A 22,321-nucleotide genomic window follows, 5' to 3' on the forward strand; every position below is an offset into this window, starting at 1 on the left:
CCTCAGTCAATACCCAGGCTTCCGGTCCCGCCCGCTAGCGCGTGATCGTTGTCAACCAATGGGAAGGCGTAACCGGATACGCAGGCACGTGATGCGGGGAAAGGGCGGGGCGGATGACATGACTTCATCTTTCCAGTCTCTAAACTGGCAGTAGTGGCCGTCGTGAATTGTGTTACGCGTTCTCGTGGCCACTAGGCCACTTTTCTGGGCCATTGAGCGAACTCGTACCAAATGTCCTTGTATGCCCTCGTGATAATACTCTTCTAAATGCCATGCGAGGGGCGACTGGGATCCAGGCCTGACTCTCCCAGATCGTACAGTCTGGGTGCACACACAGAGGATCCAGATGACCGGTACCTAGTCGGGGAACACAGAGGATGTATCGCCCAACTGGGCTGGGGGTGAATACACAGAGGGTGTATTCTCCACCTGGGCTGGGAATCTGCGACTTACAGTTAGAAGGGACCTTATACTATCTTCACATGCTGACGCGGAGCGGAGATAAATCCTGGTAGAGGAGATAGAAGCCACCTCACTGACCTCTGCCTTCAGGCTTTTATCTTTAATTCTGCCTTTTTTTACAGCACCCATTGTAATCTAACGCACAAAGCTAACCATCAGTTCTCTTTTCCTAACCCCCCCACCATGTCTTCCCTTGGGCCCTGAACACAGATCCAAGTCCGTCCAAGATTGTATAGTGATCCATTTGTTGTTCATGAAAGTGTGATTGGGTGTTCACCAGCATGTGTCAAATGTGCCACCCTCAAATCTTGTTTTGGCACATTACCCGTCTGACATATCAAAGTCATGCAGAGCCTGACACCTGTCTCCCACTGCATGTTCTGGGGTGAGGGGTGGAGGGGTGAGCAACGTGTTTCACTGGACGTAGAGAAATAATGTAGTTTCCTGATTGATCTACTGGACTTTGCACATGCAGCCTGGTCTGCCTACTGTCTTGGAGACTCAGTACAATGTCCTCCTGATTACCTTCTCTGACTCCATTCTCTGGACATGTCCAGCTCCCTATGCTTAATCCTCATCCAGTGTTAATTCATGCATTTATTGAATCAACAAATATTTGCTGAGCGTCTACTATGTGCCACACATTGTTGTAGCTGGATATGCAGGTCACAGTCCCTGTAGTCATGGAACATCCAATAGTGATCACATTATATTGTATTCTCTGTTCCTGGGTCAGTCTCACCTACCAAACTTGGGAGTTCCTGGAGCACAGTGACAGGTTCTGACTCTTACCTGTAGCCCAAGGCATGGCCTTGCTTACAGAAAACTTGCGTATCAATGAGTACGTTACAGTCACCCCATCACCTTGGCTCACCCCATGCCCCATCTTCTGATCCAAGGGATCGGAGAAGTCACCAGATCTCATACCTCTTATAACCCCTCAAATCAAGACCCTGAGGTTCTGTAACTCTTCTGAGGTTCCTGAAGGGTAAGAGGCAGCTCAAGCTCATCCCTGGGGCTGGTAACTTGAACTGCAGGTCTCAGGTGACAGCAGCAGCCTCAGCATGAATAATTGAAAGCCATTCCAGCCTCCTGCCTCAGGGTTATCCCCCGCAGCAGGGCCCTGGACTCCCCCACCTGTCCTGTACTCTGGTCCTCCAGCCCAGGTAAGCAGGGCCCTGGATTGTGGGTTCCCAAGCACACCAGTTCAAGCCCACCGCATCACTCACCTATTCACACCCATCCATACGCTCTTTCATTTTTACTCCCTGCCACCACCAGGGGCCTTGTAAGAAGGCCGGCAAGGAGGTCAGATCTGGATGAGGAAGAGAATGGTCCAGGACGTGGGAGGAGAGGCCCATTCCTCGTAGGTCCCTGGAGAGAGGAGCTGAGTAGAGGGAAAATGTGTGCTGTGTGTTATGTGTATGTACACATTTGTGAAGGAAATTATGAGACAGCACAGGAGAAGAGGGGAATACAGCGGAGAGGAGATAGGGCTGGAGAATTATTACGGAATCAAAGACTCCTCCCAACCTCAGGGAAGAGCAGGCAGAGGGAGAGTCCTGGGGTGGGAAAGAGGACATCTCACTCTAACATCCTATGGAGTATTTTGATTGCCTTTTACTGAGGCAGGGCACAGTGATAGTGAAGGTGTTTTTGACTGCAAATCTATGCTCTTTTGCTACACAGCAGTGGTCAGAGACCAGGCAGGCAAAGGGTAGAGTTGGGGGGAAGATATCCCGGAGGGGAACTAGTGAAAGGGATCCTGAAGAAGGGGTGACTTCAGAGATAAAGAGAAACAAGTCAGGGGAACAATGTGAAGATGGGACCAGGGGTTGGGACTGTGAAGAGGTGGTTTGGGGCTGGGTGCTGAAAGTAGACAGTATAGAGTCCTTGAAAGTACACAGGCTTGGAATCATACTAACCTGGATTCAAATCTCAGTTCTGCTCTGTGACTCTGGACAAAAGACTTAGCCTTTCTGAGCCGTGGTTTGTAAAATATAAGGATAATAATTGCTACTGGCAAAAGCTACACAAATAGGCAAATTGTGAGTGTGGATTTCCCTCCCTACCTCCCTCCACCCCAGGGCCCAGGTAGGGACCATGTCCCCTGCCATTGCACTGGCCTTCCTGCCACTGGTGGTAACATTGCTGGTGCGGTACCGGCACTACTTCCGATTGCTGGTGCGCACGGTCTTGCTGCGAAGCCTCCGAGACTGCCTGTCAGGGCTGCGGATCGAGGAGCGGGCCTTCAGCTACGTGCTCACCCATGCCCTGCCCGGTGACCCTGGTCACATCCTCACCACCCTGGACCACTGGAGCAGCCGCTGCGAGTACTTGAGCCATATGGGGCCTGCCAAAGGTCAGTGTTCCCTAGCCTTCTGCTCCAAGAAGTACCCCTAAGACAATGAAGGAATGTTTGGGATCTGTTGCTGCTTTACTGGATGAATTGGGCAGGTTCTTGATCCTCTTTTAGGGCCTCTTTTTTTTCTCATCTAGAAATGAGGAGCTTGGACTAAGTCATTTATTCAGCAAACATTTATTGCCACCTCTTTTGTATTAGGAATGTGCTAGGTGCCAGGGAGAGGGGTAGAGGCCACAGAGATGAATGAGCCACAAATGCTGGCCTCAAAGGAACCATAATACACAGTGGAATAACCATCTCAGCAGATAACCCATAGCTTTGTAATTAACTGTCTCCACATCTTTCTTCTCCACCATGGAGGCTTCCACATACCATTTAGGGTAGCTGTCTGCCTGGATTTATCTCAATCCCAGCATAAGTGCTTTTAGGGTCTTAAGAAATTCGGCTATGTGGTGGCTGGCACCTGTAACCCCAGCAGTTTGAGAGGCTGAGGTGGGCAGATTGCTTGAGCTCAGGAGTTTGAGACCGGCTTGGGCAACATGGCAAAAACCCATCTCTACAAAAAATACAAAAATTACCCGGGCATGGTGGCACACGCCTGTGGTCCCAGCTACTTCGGAGGCTGAGGTGGGAGGATTGCTTGAGCCCAGGAGGCTGAGGCTGCAGTGAGCTGTGATTGTGCCACTGCACTCCAGCATGGGTGACAGAGCAAGAACCTGTCTCAAAAAAAAAAAAAAAAAAGAAAGAAAGAAAAGAAAAGAAAAGGAATTTACTGGCTGGGCACGGTGGCTCATGCCTGTAATCCCAGCACTTTGGGAGGCCAAAGCAAGAGGATCACTTGAGCACAGGAGTTAGAGACTAGCCTGGGTAACAAAGTGAGACCCCCGTTTCTACAAAAAATTTAAAAATTAGCCGGGTGTGGTGGTGAGTAACTGTGGTCCCAGCTACTGGAAATGCTGAGGTGGGAGGATTGCCTGAGCCTGGGTGGTCGAGGCTGCAATGAGCCATGATCACGCTACTGTACTCCAGCCTGGGCAACACAGCAAGACTCGGTCTCAAAAATAAATAAATAAAAGTTCATCCAATTCCAAGATCAGAAATACATTCAATGAGCAATAAAAGGGGAATGAAACTACAAATTCTAACAAAGACCTCATAAATCTGAAAGATAGGGTGGTTGTTTCTGCCTGGGACTTCATGGAGAAAGAGCAACATTTGAACTGAATCTGGAAGTTCTGAGTTGGCCAGGCAGATGGAGATGTGGGTGGGAAAGGCAAAGCCAGCCACATATACACATGTGGCATGAAGGAATGAGACAGCATGATGGATTCTGGGCACAGTTGTTTGGGATGGCTGTGATACAGGCCACAGGTGGGAAGTACTGAGAGATGAACCTGGAAAGGTAGGATAGGATCAGGTCCAAGGTCCTGAATGCCAGGCTGAGAATCCCAAGTTCAATCCCAAAGGCCTTCAGCTCACAGGAGCCAAGGAATAATAAGGTCAGATTTGTTGGAAAGATTCCAGGGCTGGTGTGAAGACTACATTGTAGGAGACGGGGACCAGGAGGGCAGCGGGGGCTATAGTACAAGAGACAGATGAGACCCCAGCTGGTTGGGAGCTGCAGTGAGGCAGGTGGGCATTTGAGATATCTTTCTATCAGGGGCCCTGCATCCATCTCCCATGTCTTCTGCAACAGCCATCTCCCCTCATAGGTCAGATCCTGATGCGGCTGGTGGAGGAGAAGGCCCCTGCTTGTGTGCTGGAATTGGGAACCTACTGTGGATACTCTACCCTGCTTATTGCCCGAGCCCTGCCCCCTGGGGGTCGCCTTCTTACTGTGGAGCGGGACCCACGCACGGCAGCAGTGGCTGAAAAACTCATCCGCCTGGCCGGCTTTGATGAGCACATGGTCAGCCTCCCATCTCCCCAACCCAGATTTCTGTCACCCCAGGCCTTGCCCTAGCCAGACATCCCTTGTGAGGGACTCCCATCTAAGGAGAAGGAAGCACCTCCACTCTGGGGACTGTGATGCTGGATGGTGTGTGAGCTCCTGCCCTCCTGTCCCAAGTCATCTGCACATTATTTTCTGCCAGATGACAAAAGAAACAGCTAAGAGGAAGGTCTCTGGAACCCAGCAAATTTGGGTCCAGCTCTTACTCTGCCTCTTGTTAGCTATGTGACCTTGAGCAAAGCATGCATCCTCTGAACCTCAGCTTCTTCACAGGCAGAATGGAAATCACAATACTGATCCTGACTTCTTAGGTTCTGAGGTCAGAGGAAATGTGAGAACACTCATGGGGAGCTAAGCCAGGACCTGGCATGAAGTAAGCCAGATTCTGGTGGGGTCTTGACTGGGAGAACAATTCCCCCCACCCTCACCTCCAGCTCCCCCATCCCCACAGGTGGAGCTCATCGTGGGCAGCTCAGAGAAGGTGATCCCGTGCCTACGCACCCAGTATCAGCTGAGTCGGGCAGACCTGGTGCTCCTGACACACCGGCCACGATGTTACCTGAGGGACCTGCAGCTGCTGGAGGCCCATGCCCTACTGCCAGCAGGTGCCACTGTGCTGGCTGACCATGTGCTCTTCCCTGGTGCACCCCACTTCTTGCAGTATGCTAAGAGCTGTGGCCGCTACCACTGCCGCCTCCACCACACTGGCCTTCCAGACTTCCCTGCCATCAAGGATGGCATAGCTCAGCTCACCTATGCTGGGCCAGGCTGAGGTCCAGGCCCAGGGGTACTTAGTGATGCCCACACCCACCTCCACCCCCACCCAAGCAGGGACCTCAGAATCCCCTCCCTTTCCTGTTTGGGGCCTTGACACATGCTGGGCTCAGGGCTAGGGAGTCTCCCTTCCCACCTCTTACCCCTTTCAGCCTCTACACTGACCTCAAGTGTCAAGTTCTATCAGGCTGCTTGATCTCACTAGGCCCCCTCTTTCCAGAGAGAACCATGGACAGCAAGAAGCCTGAGCTCCCGATCCAGCTCTGTCACTGATTTGCTGAGTGACTCTGAGGGCATCCCCACCTTGCTCTGAGATGTAATCTTCTCTCTTAACGCGAAGGAAGCTTGATGGGAGAGCTCCAGGGGCCTCCCAGTTCTCGGCCTCAGAAAGCCTCCCATCCTCAGCCCATGCCATTCTGGGTGGGATCAGAGGAAGTGGCAATGAGTTAGACGCCCTGGAGGAATAGCTGGATGCAAGCTGGGCCAAAGAAAATGGCACAGAACCCTGGACCCAGGGCCAGGGATGCCCTGGCCTTCCCTAACTCTGGCCCACCTAGCCAATTAGGTATGGCTGATGTCCCTTGAGTGCCCTCTTCCTAAAGCCCAAAAGAAGATGCTGGACTCCCTGGGCCCTACCAACAAATAGGGAATAGACATGGGGGGAAAATCACTCCTTTGTCTTTATTAAAGAAACTTAGAAAGAGACCAGACCTGGCAATCAAGGGGTGAGGTACTGGCCAGGAAGGTGGAGTGGGGCTCAGGCCCTGGGGATTTCAAGTGCAGACTGATGGCCTGGGAGGGGCCAAGGAGACCAGATCCTGGCAGCAGCTGAGGAGGTGCCCAAGGGCACTTTCAGGCACTGGGGCCATCAGCTGGTTCTGTGGGCAGGGGTTGGGGGTTGGGATGCAGGGTGGTTTGGGTGGGCCTGGAATCTCCCTGAGGCCACCCTGCCTTGTCTACCTAGATCATCCACTGGTCCTGATCCTGTTCGTTGCCTTCCATGTCCACCTGGAGAGGAGGCTGGGTGTGGGTGGGGAGGGGCCTCAGCCAGCCTCAGCCCCAGATCCTGCCCCTGGCTGGATCCAGGGTTTCTGTACCCCTTGGCCATCAATTGGGTCAGGAGCAGGGGCCCAGGAACAGAGGCCCTCCCTCATACCCCTTGCCTACCTCATTGACCTCTCCATCATCCGGTGACTCATTGTAGTCATTCATCTCGTCCATGTCCTGCATGTCCTCATCATCCTCTGAGTCCTCTTCACTATCCTCATCATCTTCATCATCCTCTTCTTCCTCGTCATCATAGTGCTGGTGGGCAGGACAGAGCCTGTAAGCCCTACAGGCCTGCGTGGACCAGTTCAAGAACTGACCCACTTGAGCCTCCCTCTAGGGCCAATGAATGACCCCCCACCCCCTGACCCTCCCTCCTTGAGTCTAGCAGGCTGGTGCATGTTCTGCAGGACCTTAATGCTAGGCCCAATGCCCACCCCTCCTATCTCCCCTTTTTGGCCTTTACCCAGATCTGAGAACCACAACTGCTCTGGGTCAGAGACAGGACATTCAGAATTAGAGCAGAGCCTCGGTCCACTGCGGCCCCCACACAGGCCCCACCTGATAGCCACTCACCTCTGAGGCTGGCTTGCCAATAGGAACCAGGTTGTTGTCTTTCTCTGCGATGCTTTGGAGCTGTGGGCAAAGGCACAGACAAGGCCAGAGCCCAGGTAGGGCAGGTCAGGGGCATGGGACTGGCCCATTCTGCCCAGAAGACAACCCACACGTGTTGGGGAGAAGCTTCCTCCCAGTTCTCAGGGAGATACAATCCCTTTCTTGTCATCTGCCATTTATGAACTTGATCCAAATACTTAAACTCTCTGAGCCTTGTTTTTTTTTGTATAATTATGGTGAAGATGAAGTGAGAGACTTAGCAGCCTAGAAAGCATCATCTGCTAGATCCTCAGTAGTCAAAATTATTTCCTATGCTTTAGGGAAAACAGCTTAGGCTGAGTGTCAGCAGCCTGGGCTCTAATCTGGCCCAGAAGTCACATGGTACCCCTGTAAAATAGGGTACCACAAGATGAGAACCTTAGCTCCCTGGCTCCCAGCCTGATTATTCCCAGCTCAGGGCAAAAAGCTCTTCCTGGGTAGATTTCTGGAGTAAGGCTGGGTCATGGCCCACTGAAGGGGGTCTCTGTCTGTGCTGGGGTCTCTGTCTATGATGGGGTCTCTGTGCTGTGCTAGCTGCTCACTCACCCAGGCCTGATGCTGCTGTTCCTGCTGCTGCAGCTCTGTCTCTTCTACACAGGGTCGATCCAGATTAAACCACAGTGTCTCAGTCACACGAGGGAAGAGTGAGGGGAACAAAGTGGACATGGCTCCTAGACTGAGGGAAAGGGTCAAGTAAATGTGTTTTGCTTTGTTTTCATTTTTAATTTGGTTGTAATTTGATTTAGGGATAGGGTGGAAGACAGCAGGAAAGCAGTCCCTCCCCCTAGGAATCAGACAGACCTGGCTTTGAGTCCTGGCTCCACCACTTACTAGCTGTTTGACCTTGGCTGAGTCACTTAACCTCTCTGGGCCTCAGTGTCTTCATCTGTAAAATGGGGATAATAACAATTATACCACTGTCAAAGTTATTCTGATAATTAAGTAAATAATGGATAAATAAAGCTGTTGCAGGCTGTTCAAGGAGGGACGAGAATGGGAGTTAAGTGTAGGGATAGGAATCCAGAATGCAGACTGGCATTATGAAATTATACAAAATTAGAGGTAGCAGGGTTCTACTGAAACTATCCCTACCTCCTCCACACACTAAAACCTGCTTTTTGACCCTTTATGATGGCCCATACCACACCCACCCAGTGTCAGAAATTTAGGACACTAATGACCTCTCATCAATCACAGCCAAATGTCGGGGTGGAGGGATTGTAGCATATGCAAGCAGGATTCAGCAAGACATTCTAGGAGGCATGAATAAGTGGATAAATAAGTAGATGGAAGATTGAATGGATGAACTAACATTATAAGGGTACAATCAGCTTTGAGCGGCTGAGGGAGCCGACCAGGAGTGCCAGATAATCTGAATTAAACTGAAGACACGCAAACTGAGGCCCAGCGACAGGCAGAGACCGGCTTTAGGTCATACAGTGAGTCGGGGCTTAGAACTCCTCCGTGAAAGGGATGAGCAGGAGAAAATAATCGATGCCTGGTCCTGCTTTTGTCTTAATTTATCTGACCGACCCAGGGCCAGCCGCTGCCCTTCTCTGTATCTCAGATTCCTAACCCGCGTAATTAGGCACGAGGGCAGACACCCTCATGTCCAAGAAGTACTGACAGGCTAGAGAGCTCGGCTCCGAAAGCCCAACCCACCGTCGCAAGGCCACCGCCCATTCTTTGCTCATTACGATAATGACCATGCAGTTGACCAACAGAAAGTAAGCAGGGCGGGTCTCAGACAGAAATTTGGCCTTATAGGGTTGCTAAACGCGAAAAAAGCGGGGCCTGGGCAGGACCAATTAACTGAAAGAAATGCTGGGTGACAGGAAGTGACACCAATGAATGACGGACCTTGTGTGACGGGGTGAGACTTAGTCTCGAGGAAGCAGCCAATGAGCTGGAGCTCTTTAAGGGTTACCGACTCTCAAGATGGAGCTCCTGGGGAGTCGGGTCAAAGGAAATGGGTTTCTCTGGGGGAAGAAGGAATGAACGGGCAAGGAGACGGTTGCAGCCTTGCCTCTGTACTTACCGCGCCGGGAGGCTGCTGCCGGCGGCGACCCGGAAGCGCTTCACCCAGCCTGAGCGGAAGAACCCACCAGAATCCGGGACTCACCAAACGCATGCGTCCTTCGTCTCCTTTTGTTTTTTCCCCCCCCGCTCCCGCCCACTAAACCGGATGTGGCGTTGACCTACCTTAGTCACGTTGTTAGGGAAGGAAGCGTGCCGCCCCTACCTATCTGCCCCGCCTTGAGTCTCAGCCAATCGGCCTCTCCATCCTGGCCCCACCACTACGGCTCCGTTTAACCCCTGCCCCTTTGTTCCCAGTCACCATTTGCTTGTTAACCCCTTCTGAAGAGGTGACAGCAACCTTTTATTGCGAGGGCCATTCGTCCTGCTGCATCCCAGAAAACTAATCTTGTTACTACTCCAGAATTGCTGGTTGATGTTACGCCCCTCCTGTCTGTGTTCTCTCAGCTTCGGTTTCCCGTTTGAGCACATTCATTCTATTTAATTTTTGCTCTGAACAAAAATATTTGAGTTACAGTATTACTATATTCCAGGCCTTGCTAGAAACTGGGGATAAATCTATGAATATGGTCGCTTCCCTGGAAGACCTCACAGTCCAGGGAAGCCAAACCCTGCAGACATGCAGTAGACTTAGTGGTCTCTTAAGGTTGCCTGTTGAGTTCTGACATTGGAGATTATGTACAGACTTGAATGACTAGTCAGCCTCGGGCGCAGCATTCTGTTGCTAAGGGAATCAGCTGCCCTCCTCAGGCCTGGGCCAAGTACCCTTAGAGATCGGCCTCGTCACCTCTCCCATTCCTTTGCTGATACCTCTGTTCTAGTAACCTCTGACTCAGCTTCCCCTTTAGAGATACTCATGCTTTCTGGCAACAGAGGTCCTTCAAACCCAATTCCTATTAAACTCCATCACTTACCAGCCTCTTCCAGGGACAGCAGTCGTCCGCATTTCCAGTACTGTCCTGGCCAGATGTGTGAGTTTTGGCAATTCCTTTTCCTCTCTCTGGACTCAGCTTCTTTGTCAACCAGCATCATAATCTCTGCCCAGCCTTCCTTCTGTCCTGGGCTGATGTGAAGATTGGATAAGAATTGTTCAAGAGGTAGTGTACTGTGCATATTGAATGTGATTATATTGCCAAATAGCACTGTTTGTTATAGTTTTTCATTAAAGAGTAAACTTTGCCTCTTGGAAATGACTATCTTTTTCATTCATTCAACAAATACGTATTGAGTGCCTTAGTATATGTCCATCACTATTCTTAGTAGTGGGTATACAATAGTAAACAAAACAGACCAAAAAAGTCCCTCTTTTCATGCAGCCTTCATTCTGAGAGAGGTAAACAATAAAGAAGATCGATAAATAAAATATGTAGTTGTAAGATTGCAGTAAATAGGAGAAAAAATAAATCTGAGAAGTGGGAATAAAATATTTGCAGGGGAGGTGTTTTATTTTAGATTGGGGGGCCAAAGTCACTGGGAAGGTGACTTTTGAGTAAAGGTTTGAAGGAGCAGAGAGCCTTCTGATATTTGTGGAAGAGCATTTCAGAGAGAGAGAATACAAGTGCAGAGGGCCTAGAATGGCTTGGGCATAGTATCCTCTAGGGAGAGTAACAGGTAGGAGATGAGGAGTTGGGGAGCCAGTGGAGGGTTGTGAGCACAGGGTCCACATAATCTGGGATTTATAGTTTAACTGAGTTACTCTGGCTGTTCTACAAAGAATAGACTGGGGGTAGGGGAGACAATGGCAGAAAAAGGGAGACCATTTGGGAGCCTATTATGATAATCTAGACATAGTGGATGAGAAGTGGTTGAATTCTGAATTTATTTAGATGGCGGAGACTACAAGGTTTGCTAACATGTAGAATGCCAGAATAAGAAAGGAGCCACGATTTTTGGGCTGAACAACTAGAAGATTGGCGTTGCCACTTTTTTGAGATGGGAAAGACTGGGGAGGTGATGAGAGTTTTTTTGTTTTTTTTTTTTTTTTTTTTGACAGGGAGCTCAGGTTTGAGTGTGTTGAGTCTGAGATGCCCATTAGAGTAGAGATGTTGGGGCGGCAGGAAGGCATATGAGTCTGCAGGTCAGGGCAGAGATCTGGGCTGCATAGATCATTTGGGAGTCATTGGCATATAGTTGGTGTTTAAAGTCATGAGACTGGATGAGATCACCAAGGAAGTGAGTGTAGATGGAAAATAGTTTCCTCCAATATTCAGAATTTGAGGAAACTAGGAAAAGCAGCAAACCAGATGGAGAAGGAAGTCCAAAAAGATAAGTAGAAAGCTGGGTGAGTTGATGGTATCTTGGAAGCCATGTAAAGGAAGGGTATTAGGAGGAGAAAATGGTCTACTACAGCCTCATTCTGTACAAAATTGTGCTTTTATTTCCCCAGCAGACTATGAGCTCCTTGAGGGCAGGGACTGAATGGTTACTATGTCCCCAGGGCCCAGCATGACCTTCTCCTGGATTCCTCATCTTCCTCCCATGACCTGTGTCTCCATCAGTTTCTCCTCCGGCATCTTTTTCTTACAGGATTCTTACCTCAGGTACCGTTTGCCCCGTCCTTCCTGATAATTCCGCCTGCTGGAAATTCCCTAGTAACAGAGTTTCTTTTCAAGGTCATCAGCCAGGCTCAGTAAGTCATGATGACTGGTTAGCTGGTGACATTTATTGAGTACCAGCTGAGTGCCAGACACCTTTCTAGGCCCTGGGGACAGAGGGGAAGCAGAAATAATTCCTTCCCTAGAGGAAAATAGAGTATAGTGAGTACTAAGACAATTATAGACAATTATAGACGAGGGTAATAAATGTTAAAATCAATGTATGTAGAGAATACATGAGAACACAGAGGAGGGATTGATGAATGGGTTCTGGACAAACTAAGTTTAGACTTTTGTTCCAGAAAAGGAAACATTTGAGTGGGCCTTGAGGGATGAGTAGGAGTTAAGCCCACTGGTAGATAAGTGGGAAAAGAGGGTGCACAAAGAGGCATATTTCATTCAAGGGCATGTTTGGAGAACATTGAGAATCTGGGCAGAACTAGATATGTGGAGTGGAGAGAGATGAGAAAGAATGATAGGGGACCCAGATAGGGAAGGTCTTTGGTGGCCCTATATGGAGTGGATGGGATGGGATCTGGGCATCTTGGGTCTCACCTTTGTCTTATTGCTGACTTGCTGGGGACCCCAGGTAGATGTCTCCCCATTCACAAGCTTCCGTGTTCTCTAACATAATATCCTAACCATGTCGCCAGCTCTGATGTGAGTCCCTGGAAGGGATTCCCCGAGCTTGACCCTTTCCATTCTTAGATTTTTACATTTGCCTTATTTGTGATTTATACAAACCAGGGCCTAGCAATGGAAAGCAGGAGCAGGATGCAGATTTCTCAACAGAACTCAATAAGTCCAGAGCCCAGAGGCTGAAGATGGAAACCATGACTCTATGCAGAGAATTCTCTAGGATCCAGGAAAGGCCAGAGTTGAGTGGTGTGAATTCAGTGCTAGTGAAAGCTGCTTACTCATTCCTTCCATAAACCTTGAGGAGCATGGCTGACCCTGGTAGGGGACAGAAGAGAATGTAACAGTCACAGTCACTACCTTTCATACATATGGAGGGATGGTTGGTCTCCAGAGGGTTTTCCCACTCATAGTCTCCACTTATCCTTAGCCCAGCCCTGGGAATTCTGCCTTCATTTAGCAGATGAGGAAGCTGAGGCTCAGGAAAGTAAATCGGCTTGTCTGAGTTGAAGCTACAACTCAAGAATGTCAAAATCTTGCATTGTTCCACAAATCTTCCTTGTGGGCTGGTATGTGTTTGCCAATGGGGACTCACAGAGGAATTCGATTTGAGTCCTAGTCCTCTGCAATTACCCAGTATGGTGTGGGTACCAGACTAATGCAAGTCATTAGGCCGTTGAGGCCAGATCTCTGTGTGATTCATCTGTATTTCCCCGGCACCTTGCACAGTGTCTAGCACAGAGTAGCCACTCAACAAATGTTTGTATAAGATGGGTTTGTTTCCTTGGGTCTAATGTAATTATAGTTCACATGATGAATGGTATAACAGGGATAGGTTCTAAAAAGAGAAAAGTGGGAATGTTAAAAAGAGAAGAGCAGTGTGGGAGGGGAGGTGGAGAAGCCTCCTCAGAGAAGATGAGACCTTGCAAGAGGAGTTAGGAAAGAATATTCTAGTCAAGAGCAGACAGCATGTGCAGAAGTGCAGAGGCCTGAAAGGGTGTGGTGTGCCCAGGACATGGCATTGACCGAGGGCCTGTTGTGTGGCCATCTTGGTGATGTGCACTGTGAAAGAAACAGGACCAGGAGACAGTACCCTGTGCTTAAAGGACAAGGCACACCCTTGGAGGAGGACAGGGACATGCTGAGAAAGGCTTCCTTGAGCAGGGGAGACTTCTTCTGGGTCTTGAAGGATGCTTCATAGTTCGAGTCAGAGAGGAGGAAAGAGGAAACCTCCCAGGTGTGAGAGGCCTCCTTAGGCAGGGGCTGTGGTTGGAAGGAATGAAGAGAATGCCCAGGCAGGAGAGCGTGGTGTGTGGAGGGCAGGCTGGTCGGGTGGGAGGGGCTGGAGAGCTCCACTGGGTGGGCTAGCTGAGGGAGTGCACCTTAGTGTGGAGTATAAGGCTTGTTCTGCCTCATGGTCACTCAACACCTCATTTATTTCCCATCATTGTGGCCTGCCTGGACCTGACTCTGAGTTTGGGATGGATAGATGTGTTGGAAGGGATCTCTGTGAATTATCTTCCAGTTCCCTAGAAAGCCAGCCCCAGGAGAAGTGCTCCAGCCAGGTCCCTATTTGCATGATGGTTTTGCATACATTTGCTTACCACAAATATATGATAAGGTTTCTTCACTAAGGTTTAATGGGCTAAGGTTTCCTTACTCTGACTATAGCAAAATAGACGCAAAGTTTGAAGAGAGGCCCTCTGCATTGGAGGCGAAGGCTGAGGAGACACAGACCTACACACACACACACACACACACATACACACACCCCTTCACTTTCATGCAAACGTGGTAGGCAGAATGAAGGCTCCCCGGAGATACCCATGTCCTAATCCTATGGTGTCTATCTTACCTGGCAAAAGGGACTTTGTAGATGTGATTAAGGTTAAGGACGTTCACATGGGGTGATTATCCAGGTGGGCCCAATCTATTTACACGAATCCTTAAAATCAGATAAGCTTTCCCAGCTGTGGTCAGAAAACAAGACGTGACAAGGAAGAAGCATCAGAGAGATTTTACATTGCTGACTTTGAGGATGAAGGAAGGGGCCATGAGCCAAGGAACACAGGTGCCCTCTCGAAGCTGGAAAAGGCAAGGAAACGGATTCTCCCCTTGAACCTCCAGAAAGGAACAAAGACCTGCTGACACCCTAATTTTTTTTTAATTTTTTTATTTTTTTGAGACAGAGTCTCGCTCTGTCCCCCAGGCTGGAGTGCAATAGTGGGATCTCGGCTCACTGCAACCTCTGCCGCCCAGGTTCAAGCGATTCTCCTGCCTCAGCCTCCCGAGTAGTTGGGATTACAGGCGCCCACCACTACGCCCAGCTAATTTTTGTATTTTTAGTAGAGACGGGGTTTTGCCATGTTGGTCAGGCTGGTCTCGAACCCCTGACCTCAGGTGATCCGCCTGCCTCAGCCTCCCAAAGTGCTGGGATTACAGGCGTGAGCTGCGGCACCCGGCCCCTGACACCCTAAACTGAGACCCATGTTACACTTGTAACCTACAGAACTGTAAGTTAATAAGCTTGTGTTGTTTGCTGGGCACAGTGGCACATTCCTGTAGTCCCAGCTACTCAGGAGGCTGTGGTAGGTGTGTTACTGGATAGTGCTCTGTAATTTCAGGCTCTTGGTGTCCTGAACAAAGAACTGGACCAGTCACACACAGATATTAAGCACAGTATTACACTCTCGGAGGGGGAGAGTGGACTGACCTCTGGCAGATGAGATCAACATTAGTTTTGTGTACTCTGGGTCTTTGTGTGTGTGTGTGTGTGTGTGTGTGTGTGTGTGTTTCTTCTCTTCCCAAGGCTGCTTAATCTTTAGCCAGTGTCTGCCTTTTTGACTGATAGATGTGTTGCTTAGTTACTTTGGCCCTTGTGTGTCACCTCCATCCCATAATTTTAAGTACATGAGTGATTTGCAGTCCATATGCTTGAGCTTCAATGAATTAATTACCATACGGGGTCATTTTAAGGATACTTTTTCTCTTTAATGTGCATGCCCATCTCTGAGGAGCTGCCCCCAACAGGTTTGGTCCAGATTTAGCCTACATGGGGGCTTCTTTCTCACTTTTGTTTTGGCTGTTCTGCTTCTTATCTTGCTTCTTGCTCACCTGCCCCTTCACCTGGCTTCTGCTCCCTGCTTTTATTCATTCTGCCCTTGATCCAAATTTTAATCCCCTTTGCTATTCTCCTGCTATATTTTCCCTCTTCCCCTGCTTCAGGAGGATCGCTTGAATCCAGAAGTTTGGGACCAGCCTAGGCAACAGAGCGAGACCTTGTCTCAAAAATCAATCAATTAATTAATTTGTGTTGTTTTAAGCCACTTAGCTTGTGGTAGTTTGTTATGGCACCAATAGAAAACAAATGCACAGGTACACACGTATATCCTCCCACCCGATAGACAACCACAGTCATACACACTCAGGCAGACACAGGCAGGGAGACCCAGGAACATCAGCTGGCCCTAAGCGGGTGCTGGGGAGAAATGAAGCTTCAGGTGTGTGCTGCGGGGTGGGGTGGTAAGGCCTGCTCCTTGGCTGGTGTGGAGAAACTTTGCCCACATTTCTCAGTCTTAACTTTGCTCTGCTTCCTCTCAGTCATTTTTTTTTTTTGAGACGGAGTCTCGCTCTGTCACCCAGGCTGGAGTGCAGTGGCGCGATCTCGGCTCACTGCAAGCTCCACCTCCCGGGTTCACGCCATTCTCCTGCCTCAGCCTCTCCGAGTAGCTGGGACTACAGGCGCCCGCCACCACGCCCGGCTAATTTTTTGTATTTTTAGTAGAGACAGGGTTTCACCGTGGTCTCGATCTCCTGACCTCGTGATCCACCCGCCTCGGCCTCCCAAAGTGCTGGGATTACAAGCGTGAGCCACTGCGCCTGGCCTCCTCTCAGTCTTTACATCATACTTTTAGCAACCTTTACAACAACATTTTGTCCTAAACACTGTTGCAAATACATGTATGAACCTCAAAGACTATACTAAATGAAATAAGCCAGTCACGAAAGGACAAATACTGTAGGATTCCACTTTTCTGAGGTTCCTGGAGAAGTCAAATTCAGAGACAGAAAATAGGATGGGGGTTGCCAGGGGCTGGGGAGTAGGGAGTTATTACTGTTTTGGTATTTTTTGTTTTTACAGATATTCTGTTTCTACTTAAAGAGTTATTACCGTTGACCAGCCGGGCACAGTGGCTCACGCCTGTAATCCTAGCACTTTGGGAGGCCGAGGTGGGCAGATCACGAGGTCAGGAGATCGAGACCACACTGAAACCCCGTCTGTACTAAAAATACAAAAAATTAGCTGGGCGCGGTGGCGGGCGCCTGTAGTCCCAGCTACTCAGGAGGCTGAGGCAGGAGAATGGCGTGAACCCGGGAGGTGGAGCTTGCAGTGAGCCGAGATCACCCACTGCACTCCAGCCTGGGCGACAAAGCGAGACTCCATCTCAAAAAAAAAAAAAAAAAAAAGAGTTATTACCATTGACCATGAACAACACAGGTTTGAACTGCATGGGTCCACTAATATGTGGATTTTTTCAATCAATCACAGATTAAAAATACAGTATTCAGAGGATGCGAAACCCACATATACGAAGGGTGGGACAGTATGTGTGGATTTGGGTATGGGGGCCTCCTGGAACCAATCTCCTACATCTGTTGAGGGAGGATTGTATTTAATGGATACAGTTTCAACTGGGGAATATGAAAAGCATTCTGGATGAGCCTGATAGTGGTGGCTTATGCCTGTAATCCCACCATTTTGGGAGGCCGAGGTGGGAGGATTACTCGAGCACAGGAGCTCAAGACCAGCTTGGGCAACATGGCAAAACTCCATCTCTACCAAAAGTAAAAAAAATTAGCCAGGTATAGTGGTGCATGTCTGTGGTCCCAGCTACTTGGGAGGCTGAGGTGGGAGGATTGTTTGACCCCAGGAGGTAGAGGTTGCAGTGAGACAAGATGGTCCCATTGCACTCCAGCCTGGGTGACAGAGCAAGACTCTGTCTAAAAAAAAAAAAAAAAAAGAGTTCTGGATGGATTCACAACAATGTGAATGTACTTAATGTGAGTGTACTGAACTGGACATGTAAAAATTGTTAAAATGATAATTTTTATTATATGTATGTTGTTACAATTAAAAAAAACAACTCGTAGATTAGGCACCATTTTGGAGAATGGGTTCAGGGGAGCCTCCAGTCAAACTTCCCACACTGCAGTGCAGCTGGAAATTCGGTAACTGGTTCTCTGACACCTCCCCGCCACTCCCACCCCAGTGCCACATATCCCCATCTCCATGCCCCACTCCAGTCCAGAGCCATCTATCGCCTGGGCTACTGCAATAACTGGCTAGCTTCCTGCCACACCACTTCGAACCATACATGGCTGCCTAAAACCTTTCCCTGGCTTCCCATTGCTTTTAGCCTGTGAGTTGAAGTCCTTGCCAGGCAAGATCTGGCCCTGCCTTCCTGTCCACCCTCATCTAGAGCCAACCTTTTTGCTTTCTGCACCCCAACCACACCCCAACAGTTTTTGCAGATCTTCAGACCCACTAAAACATGTTCTGCCTCAGGGCCTTTGCACAATGCTCCCACTGCCTGGGCCGCTGTCCTCCTTCTTTATTGGGTCAGCTCCCTCCATTTTGGTCTCAGAGAGGTCCCCCTGCAGCCCCAAACCAGATTAGCTCTGGTGCAAGGAGCACTCTTCCACAGCATCTTCTCTTTTTCTCATAGCACCTCACCTAATACATACACTCACACACACACTTATGTGTGTGTGTATATGTGTGTATATATATATAAAAATATATATTTTATATGTATATATATATAATGTATGGTAAAATATATATAACAAAAAATTTACAATTTTCACTTTTTTTTTTTGGACACTGAGTTTTGCTCTTGTTGCCCAGGCTGGAGTGCAATGGCGCGATCTTGGCTCACCACAACCTCTACCTCCCGGATTCAAGTGATTCTCCCACCTCAGCTTCCCAAGTAGCTGGGATTACTACAGGCAGGTGCCACCATGGCCTGGCTAATTTTGTATTTTTAGTAGAGACGGGGTTTCTCCATGTTGGTTGGGCTGGTCTCAAACTCCAGACCTCAGGTGATCTGCCCACCTCAGCCTCCCAGAGTGCTGGGATTACAGGCATGAGCCACTGCGCCTGGCCAATTTTAGCCATTTTTAAATGTACAGTTCAGTGGCATTAAGTACATTCACATTGTGTGTAACCATCACTACATCCATTCCCCAGAACTCTCATCTTTCCCAGCTGAAACTCTGTAATTAAACAGTAGCTCGCCACCCAGCCTCCCCAAGCCCCTGGCACCCACCATTCTACTTAGTCTCTATGAATTTTGACTACTCCAGTTACCTTAAATGGAATCATACAGTGTTTTTCTTTTTATAATTGGCTTATTTCACTTAGCATAATGTCTTCAAGGTTCATCTACGAAGCTGTTGTTGCATGTGTCAGAATTTTCCTCCTTTTTAAGGCTGGGTAATAGTCATTTGTACATATCACATGTTGCATATCCATTCATCTTTCGATAAACATTTGGATTGTTTCCACTTTTGGGCTATTGCAAACAGTACTGCTATAAAAATGGCTGAACAAATACCACCTATTTTAACTATACATCTAATTGTGTGCTTATTCGTTTAAATTGTGCCTCTCTTCCTCATCTCTGGGCATCACAAGTGTTCACCAGCATATGCTCAGCACCCAGCACAGTACCTGGGCATCAGTAGATATTCAGCAAGTATCTGTTGAATGAATGAATGAGACACCAAAATGTATCTACTGGACATATACAGTGTCTGTAGTGTGTAGGGAAGAGCAGAGGACTTGAATCTGGGGCCCAGCTCATTGATTCCTCATTGCGTGCTCTGACCTTGACCAAGGCTGTTCACCTTTGTAAACCAAAGAGTATCTGAGACAAATCTCAACCAATTTAGGAAGTTTGTTTTGCCACGGCTGAGCATGCACCCATGACACAGCCTCAGGGGGTCCTGACAACATGTGCCCAAGGTGGTTGGGGCACAGCATGGTTTTATATATTTTAAGGAGACATGAGACATCAATCAATATATGTAAGGTGTACATTGTTTCAGTTTGGAAAAGTGGAACAACTTGAAGTGGGAGTGGGGCTCTTCTGGTCATAGGTAGTTAAGAGACAACCATTTGCATTCTTTTGAGTTTCTGATTAGCCTTTCCAAAGGAAGCAATCAGATATGATATGCTTTTATCTCAGTGAGCAGAGAGATGACTTTGAGTTCTGTCTATCCTTTGTCTAAAAATTATGAGGAAGGTTTGTAGTTTTTTTTCTTTTTAATCTTAGTAGCTATTTTTCTTGGAATAGAATGTGAGGTAGGTTTGCCCTAAGCAGTTCTCAGCTTGACTATTCCGTTAGTAATTGACTTGGTCTTAGTAATTGACTTTTCCCGTAGTAATTGACTTGCCCTTAGTAATTTTGGGGCCCTAAGATTTATTTTCCTTTCACACCTTCAAACCTCAGTTTCCCCATGTGCAATGTAGGGGCACTATCAGCCCCACAGGGTTCTTGTCAGGGTCAAATGAAACAATACATGTGATAGGGTTCAGCTTCTGACCCAAGGAACTGCTCAGTGACCTTATCTAGAGGCCTTGATCTAAGTACTGAGGGAGAAAGGAGGCTCCAACTGGGGGAGCTGACTGACTGGATTCTAATCCAGCCCAAGGTCTATTACCCATCCTCTGGGGACCTTGGCTCTGTATTCATTTCCTATAGCTGCTATAACAAATTACTACAAACTTGTTGGCTTAAACCACACAGATTTGTTCTCTTTCAATTCTGGAGGTCAGAAGCCATAAATCAAAGTGTCAGCAGCACTATATTCCTTGTGGAAGCTTCCAAGAACAATCAATTTCCTTGCCTTTTCCAGCTTCCAGAAGCCACCTGCATGCCTGGGCTGGTGGCCCCCCTTACTTGCGTCCCTCTAACCTCTTGTTTCCACCTTTATGTGTCCTACTACTCTCTCTGAGCTCCTGCCTCCCTCGCATCAGGATTACCTCAAGCCCGTTCAGAAAATCCAGGATCATCTCCCCATCTCAAGACCCATTTCTTAATCACATTTGCTAAGTTCTTTTGCCATATAAAGTAACATTCGTACATTCCAGAGATTAGGACATGGACACAGGTACCATCTCTCTCCCATGTGGGCCTCAGTTTAGGAAAATAAGAGCATTGGTCATGCCCTGTCCTCCCTGTCACCCTTCCTCTGTGGAGTTCTACCCGAGGCAGGAATATTGGGTGGAGGCCAGAGGGTTGCGTCCTGCCTGCCTGACTACCCTAGCACCCAAATTCTCACAATCTTGTCACCAGCAGTTATAGCCCCAGGGCCTGGCTGTCCCCCAACCCGTGTTCCAGTGCCCCACTGTTCCCTTCCATTTCCTGGGTGCTTCTGATGCAGGACTTTTTCTTGGACCCTTCACTGGACTCACAAGAGGGGTGCCCTGTTTATTCAGTCCACCACGCTCAATCCCTTGCAGGAGGGAGCACATGAGTGAGTGAGTGCAGGATCTGGTTGGCTGTTCCAGGTGCTGTCAGCAGCAAGCTCCACGCAGGGCCCTCGGCCAGTCTAGGTGCAAGCGAGCAAGGGCAAGATCCAGCCGGCTGCTCTGGGCACTGGCAGGAGAAATCTCCATGTGGGGCCTGTGGCAATGCCCAGGTGGGGGTGCCCATGACCCCAAAGCCCCAGGGTATTACAGTGCTCTCCTAGTTCTACTGTCCATGGACGGTGGTGTGTTAGCAGCTCAGTTGGCCCCTTGTCTCGTCTCATGGGGTGGTTGCCCTCTGCCAGCAAGAGCAAAAAGCCAGTGTGACAGCCTTTCTGGGTACCCACACTTGGTGGGTCCCGAGCCCTTGGCCAGTGTCCAAGAAGAATGAGGTTGTGCAGACAATTGAAGAATGATGAAGGTGGAGGATTTCATTAAGCAATGAAAACAGCTGTCAGCAGAAAGGGGAGCTGGAGAGGAAACAGGAAGGGCCAGTCATCTTCCCCCGAAGTCAGGCCGTCTCTTCTGTAGTCCAGCCATCTCTTCCTCAAAGTCCGGTTGTCTCCTTGAAGTCTGGCCATCTTCCCATCTACTGACTGAGTCTGGGGCCTTTATATGCACAGGATGGGGAGTGCATGCTGATTGGTTTGTGAGTATGCAAAACAGATTAAAGTAAAGACATCACTCAAATATGGGCATGACAGTGTAGAAAACCAATTAGGAAAGGGTAAGTATATGTAAAATAGGTGAAGGGTGGGGATCAGTCAGAGGAAAGCACAACAGATGGGAAGACAAGTCTTCAATCTGGTCTGAGGATTTAGCTTGTAGCTTGGCTTTCAGGCTTTAAACTGGCTTTGGCTTGGAGGTGGGGTTTCACCAGGGACCAGTCCCTATTTGCCTAGGCATTTGGCTGCCTCCTGTCCCTCTCATTTCCCCCTCTGAAGAGGTACAACTACCTGTTGTTAGAATAGGGACAAAGACAATCTTAACTACTTCCTGCTGACAGGGGACACTGTTTTGGGCAAATAGCAATCAGAGCTCCCTCAGAGGCCTATCTAAGGGTCCCAGGTTAAAGGGAGCCATCATTAAAGGCTCTGTTCAGAGTTTGATGGCCTCTAAGTGAGAAGAAACAATTTGGGTTATTAGATGACGTGTATCAAAATGGAACAACAAGGGGGTAAAGACAGCTCAAAAATCCCAAGTCTGCTGACATGCCAAGATAACTGGTGGCTATAGTTATGCCTGCTAAGATTGATTTGGCTTTGGTT

At 48.8% G+C, this 22,321-nt stretch overlaps 3 protein-coding genes, 1 long non-coding RNA gene and 1 pseudogene across 18 annotated transcripts in view; 3 read left to right on the top strand and 2 right to left on the bottom strand.

Moving 5' to 3' along the window:
- The first annotated feature begins 11 nt into the window (after window positions 1–11).
- Window positions 12–6,208, top strand: TOMT (transmembrane O-methyltransferase). Of its 2 annotated transcripts, none has more exons than XM_058446781.1 (4): window positions 12–1,628; window positions 2,550–2,824; window positions 4,540–4,736; window positions 5,230–6,208. In XM_058446781.1, exons 2-4 carry the CDS (start codon window positions 2,566–2,568, stop codon window positions 5,548–5,550), a joined length of 777 nt encoding a protein of 258 aa, XP_058302764.1. In that variant the 5' UTR covers window positions 12–1,628; window positions 2,550–2,565; the 3' UTR covers window positions 5,551–6,208. The 2 variants fall into 2 exon arrangements, with proteins under 2 accessions (XP_058302764.1, XP_058302765.1); XM_058446782.1 differs by having other exon boundaries at window positions 12–353; window positions 1,744–2,824.
- Window positions 701–797, top strand: LOC116477586 (small nucleolar RNA U13; annotated as a pseudogene).
- Window positions 2,986–9,400, bottom strand: ANAPC15 (anaphase promoting complex subunit 15). Of its 13 annotated transcripts, none has more exons than XM_032166839.3 (6): window positions 9,292–9,400; window positions 8,055–8,139; window positions 7,800–7,929; window positions 7,176–7,235; window positions 6,720–6,857; window positions 2,986–4,221 (listed from the first exon to the last, which is right to left on the bottom strand). In XM_032166839.3, exons 3-6 carry the CDS (start codon window positions 7,917–7,919, stop codon window positions 3,883–3,885), a joined length of 657 nt encoding a protein of 218 aa, XP_032022730.1. In that variant the 5' UTR covers window positions 7,920–7,929; window positions 8,055–8,139; window positions 9,292–9,400; the 3' UTR covers window positions 2,986–3,882. The 13 variants fall into 13 exon arrangements, with proteins under 13 accessions (XP_032022730.1, XP_058302773.1, XP_058302774.1 ...); XM_058446791.1 differs by having other exon boundaries at window positions 3,020–3,543; XM_058446787.1 differs by having other exon boundaries at window positions 3,561–4,221; window positions 8,085–8,139; window positions 9,292–9,396.
- Window positions 9,396–22,321, top strand: part of FOLR3 (folate receptor gamma) — a 23,024-nt gene continuing 10,098 nt past the window's right edge. The window contains exons 1-2 of the mRNA XM_058446783.1: window positions 9,396–10,387; window positions 11,680–11,830. The gene's annotated coding sequence lies outside the window, so the exon portion shown is untranslated. The remainder of the gene's footprint in view (window positions 10,388–11,679; window positions 11,831–22,321) is intronic.
- LOC116476640 (uncharacterized) overlaps window positions 21,484–22,321 on the bottom strand; it is a 54,839-nt gene continuing 54,001 nt past the window's right edge. The window contains exon 3 of one of the 2 annotated variants that reach the window (XR_004250254.2): window positions 21,484–21,662. This is a non-coding gene — a long non-coding RNA (uncharacterized LOC116476640). Of the gene's footprint in view, window positions 21,692–22,321 lie in introns of both variants that reach the window. The other variant, XR_004250253.2, reaches the window with a different exon arrangement.

This window comes from Hylobates moloch, unplaced genomic scaffold (assembly GCF_009828535.3).
Source record: "Hylobates moloch isolate HMO894 unplaced genomic scaffold, HMol_V3 SCAFFOLD_11, whole genome shotgun sequence".
Lineage (NCBI taxonomy): Eukaryota > Metazoa > Chordata > Mammalia > Primates > Hylobatidae > Hylobates > Hylobates moloch.

Excerpts from the sequence above, each read along its gene's own strand:
- TOMT (XM_058446781.1), top strand. The coding sequence starts at position 2,566 with ATGTCCCCTGCCATTGCACTGGCCTTCCTGCCACTGGTGGTAACATTG. Across the intron at positions 2,825-4,539 it reads CCATATGGGGCCTGCCAAAG|GTCAGATCCTGATGCGGCTG; the intron begins GTCAGTGTTCCC and ends CTCCCCTCATAG. Across the intron at positions 4,737-5,229 it reads CCGGCTTTGATGAGCACATG|GTGGAGCTCATCGTGGGCAG; the intron begins GTCAGCCTCCCA and ends CCATCCCCACAG.
- ANAPC15 (XM_032166839.3), bottom strand. The coding sequence starts at position 7,919 with ATGTCCACTTTGTTCCCCTCACTCTTCCCTCGTGTGACTGAGACACTG. Across the intron at positions 6,858-7,175 it reads TTGGCAAGCCAGCCTCAGAG|CACTATGATGACGAGGAAGA; the intron begins GTGAGTGGCTAT and ends CCTGCCCACCAG. Across the intron at positions 4,222-6,719 it reads ATGATGGAGAGGTCAATGAG|GTTCATCTCTCAGTACTTCC; the intron begins GTAGGCAAGGGG and ends CTACCTTTCCAG.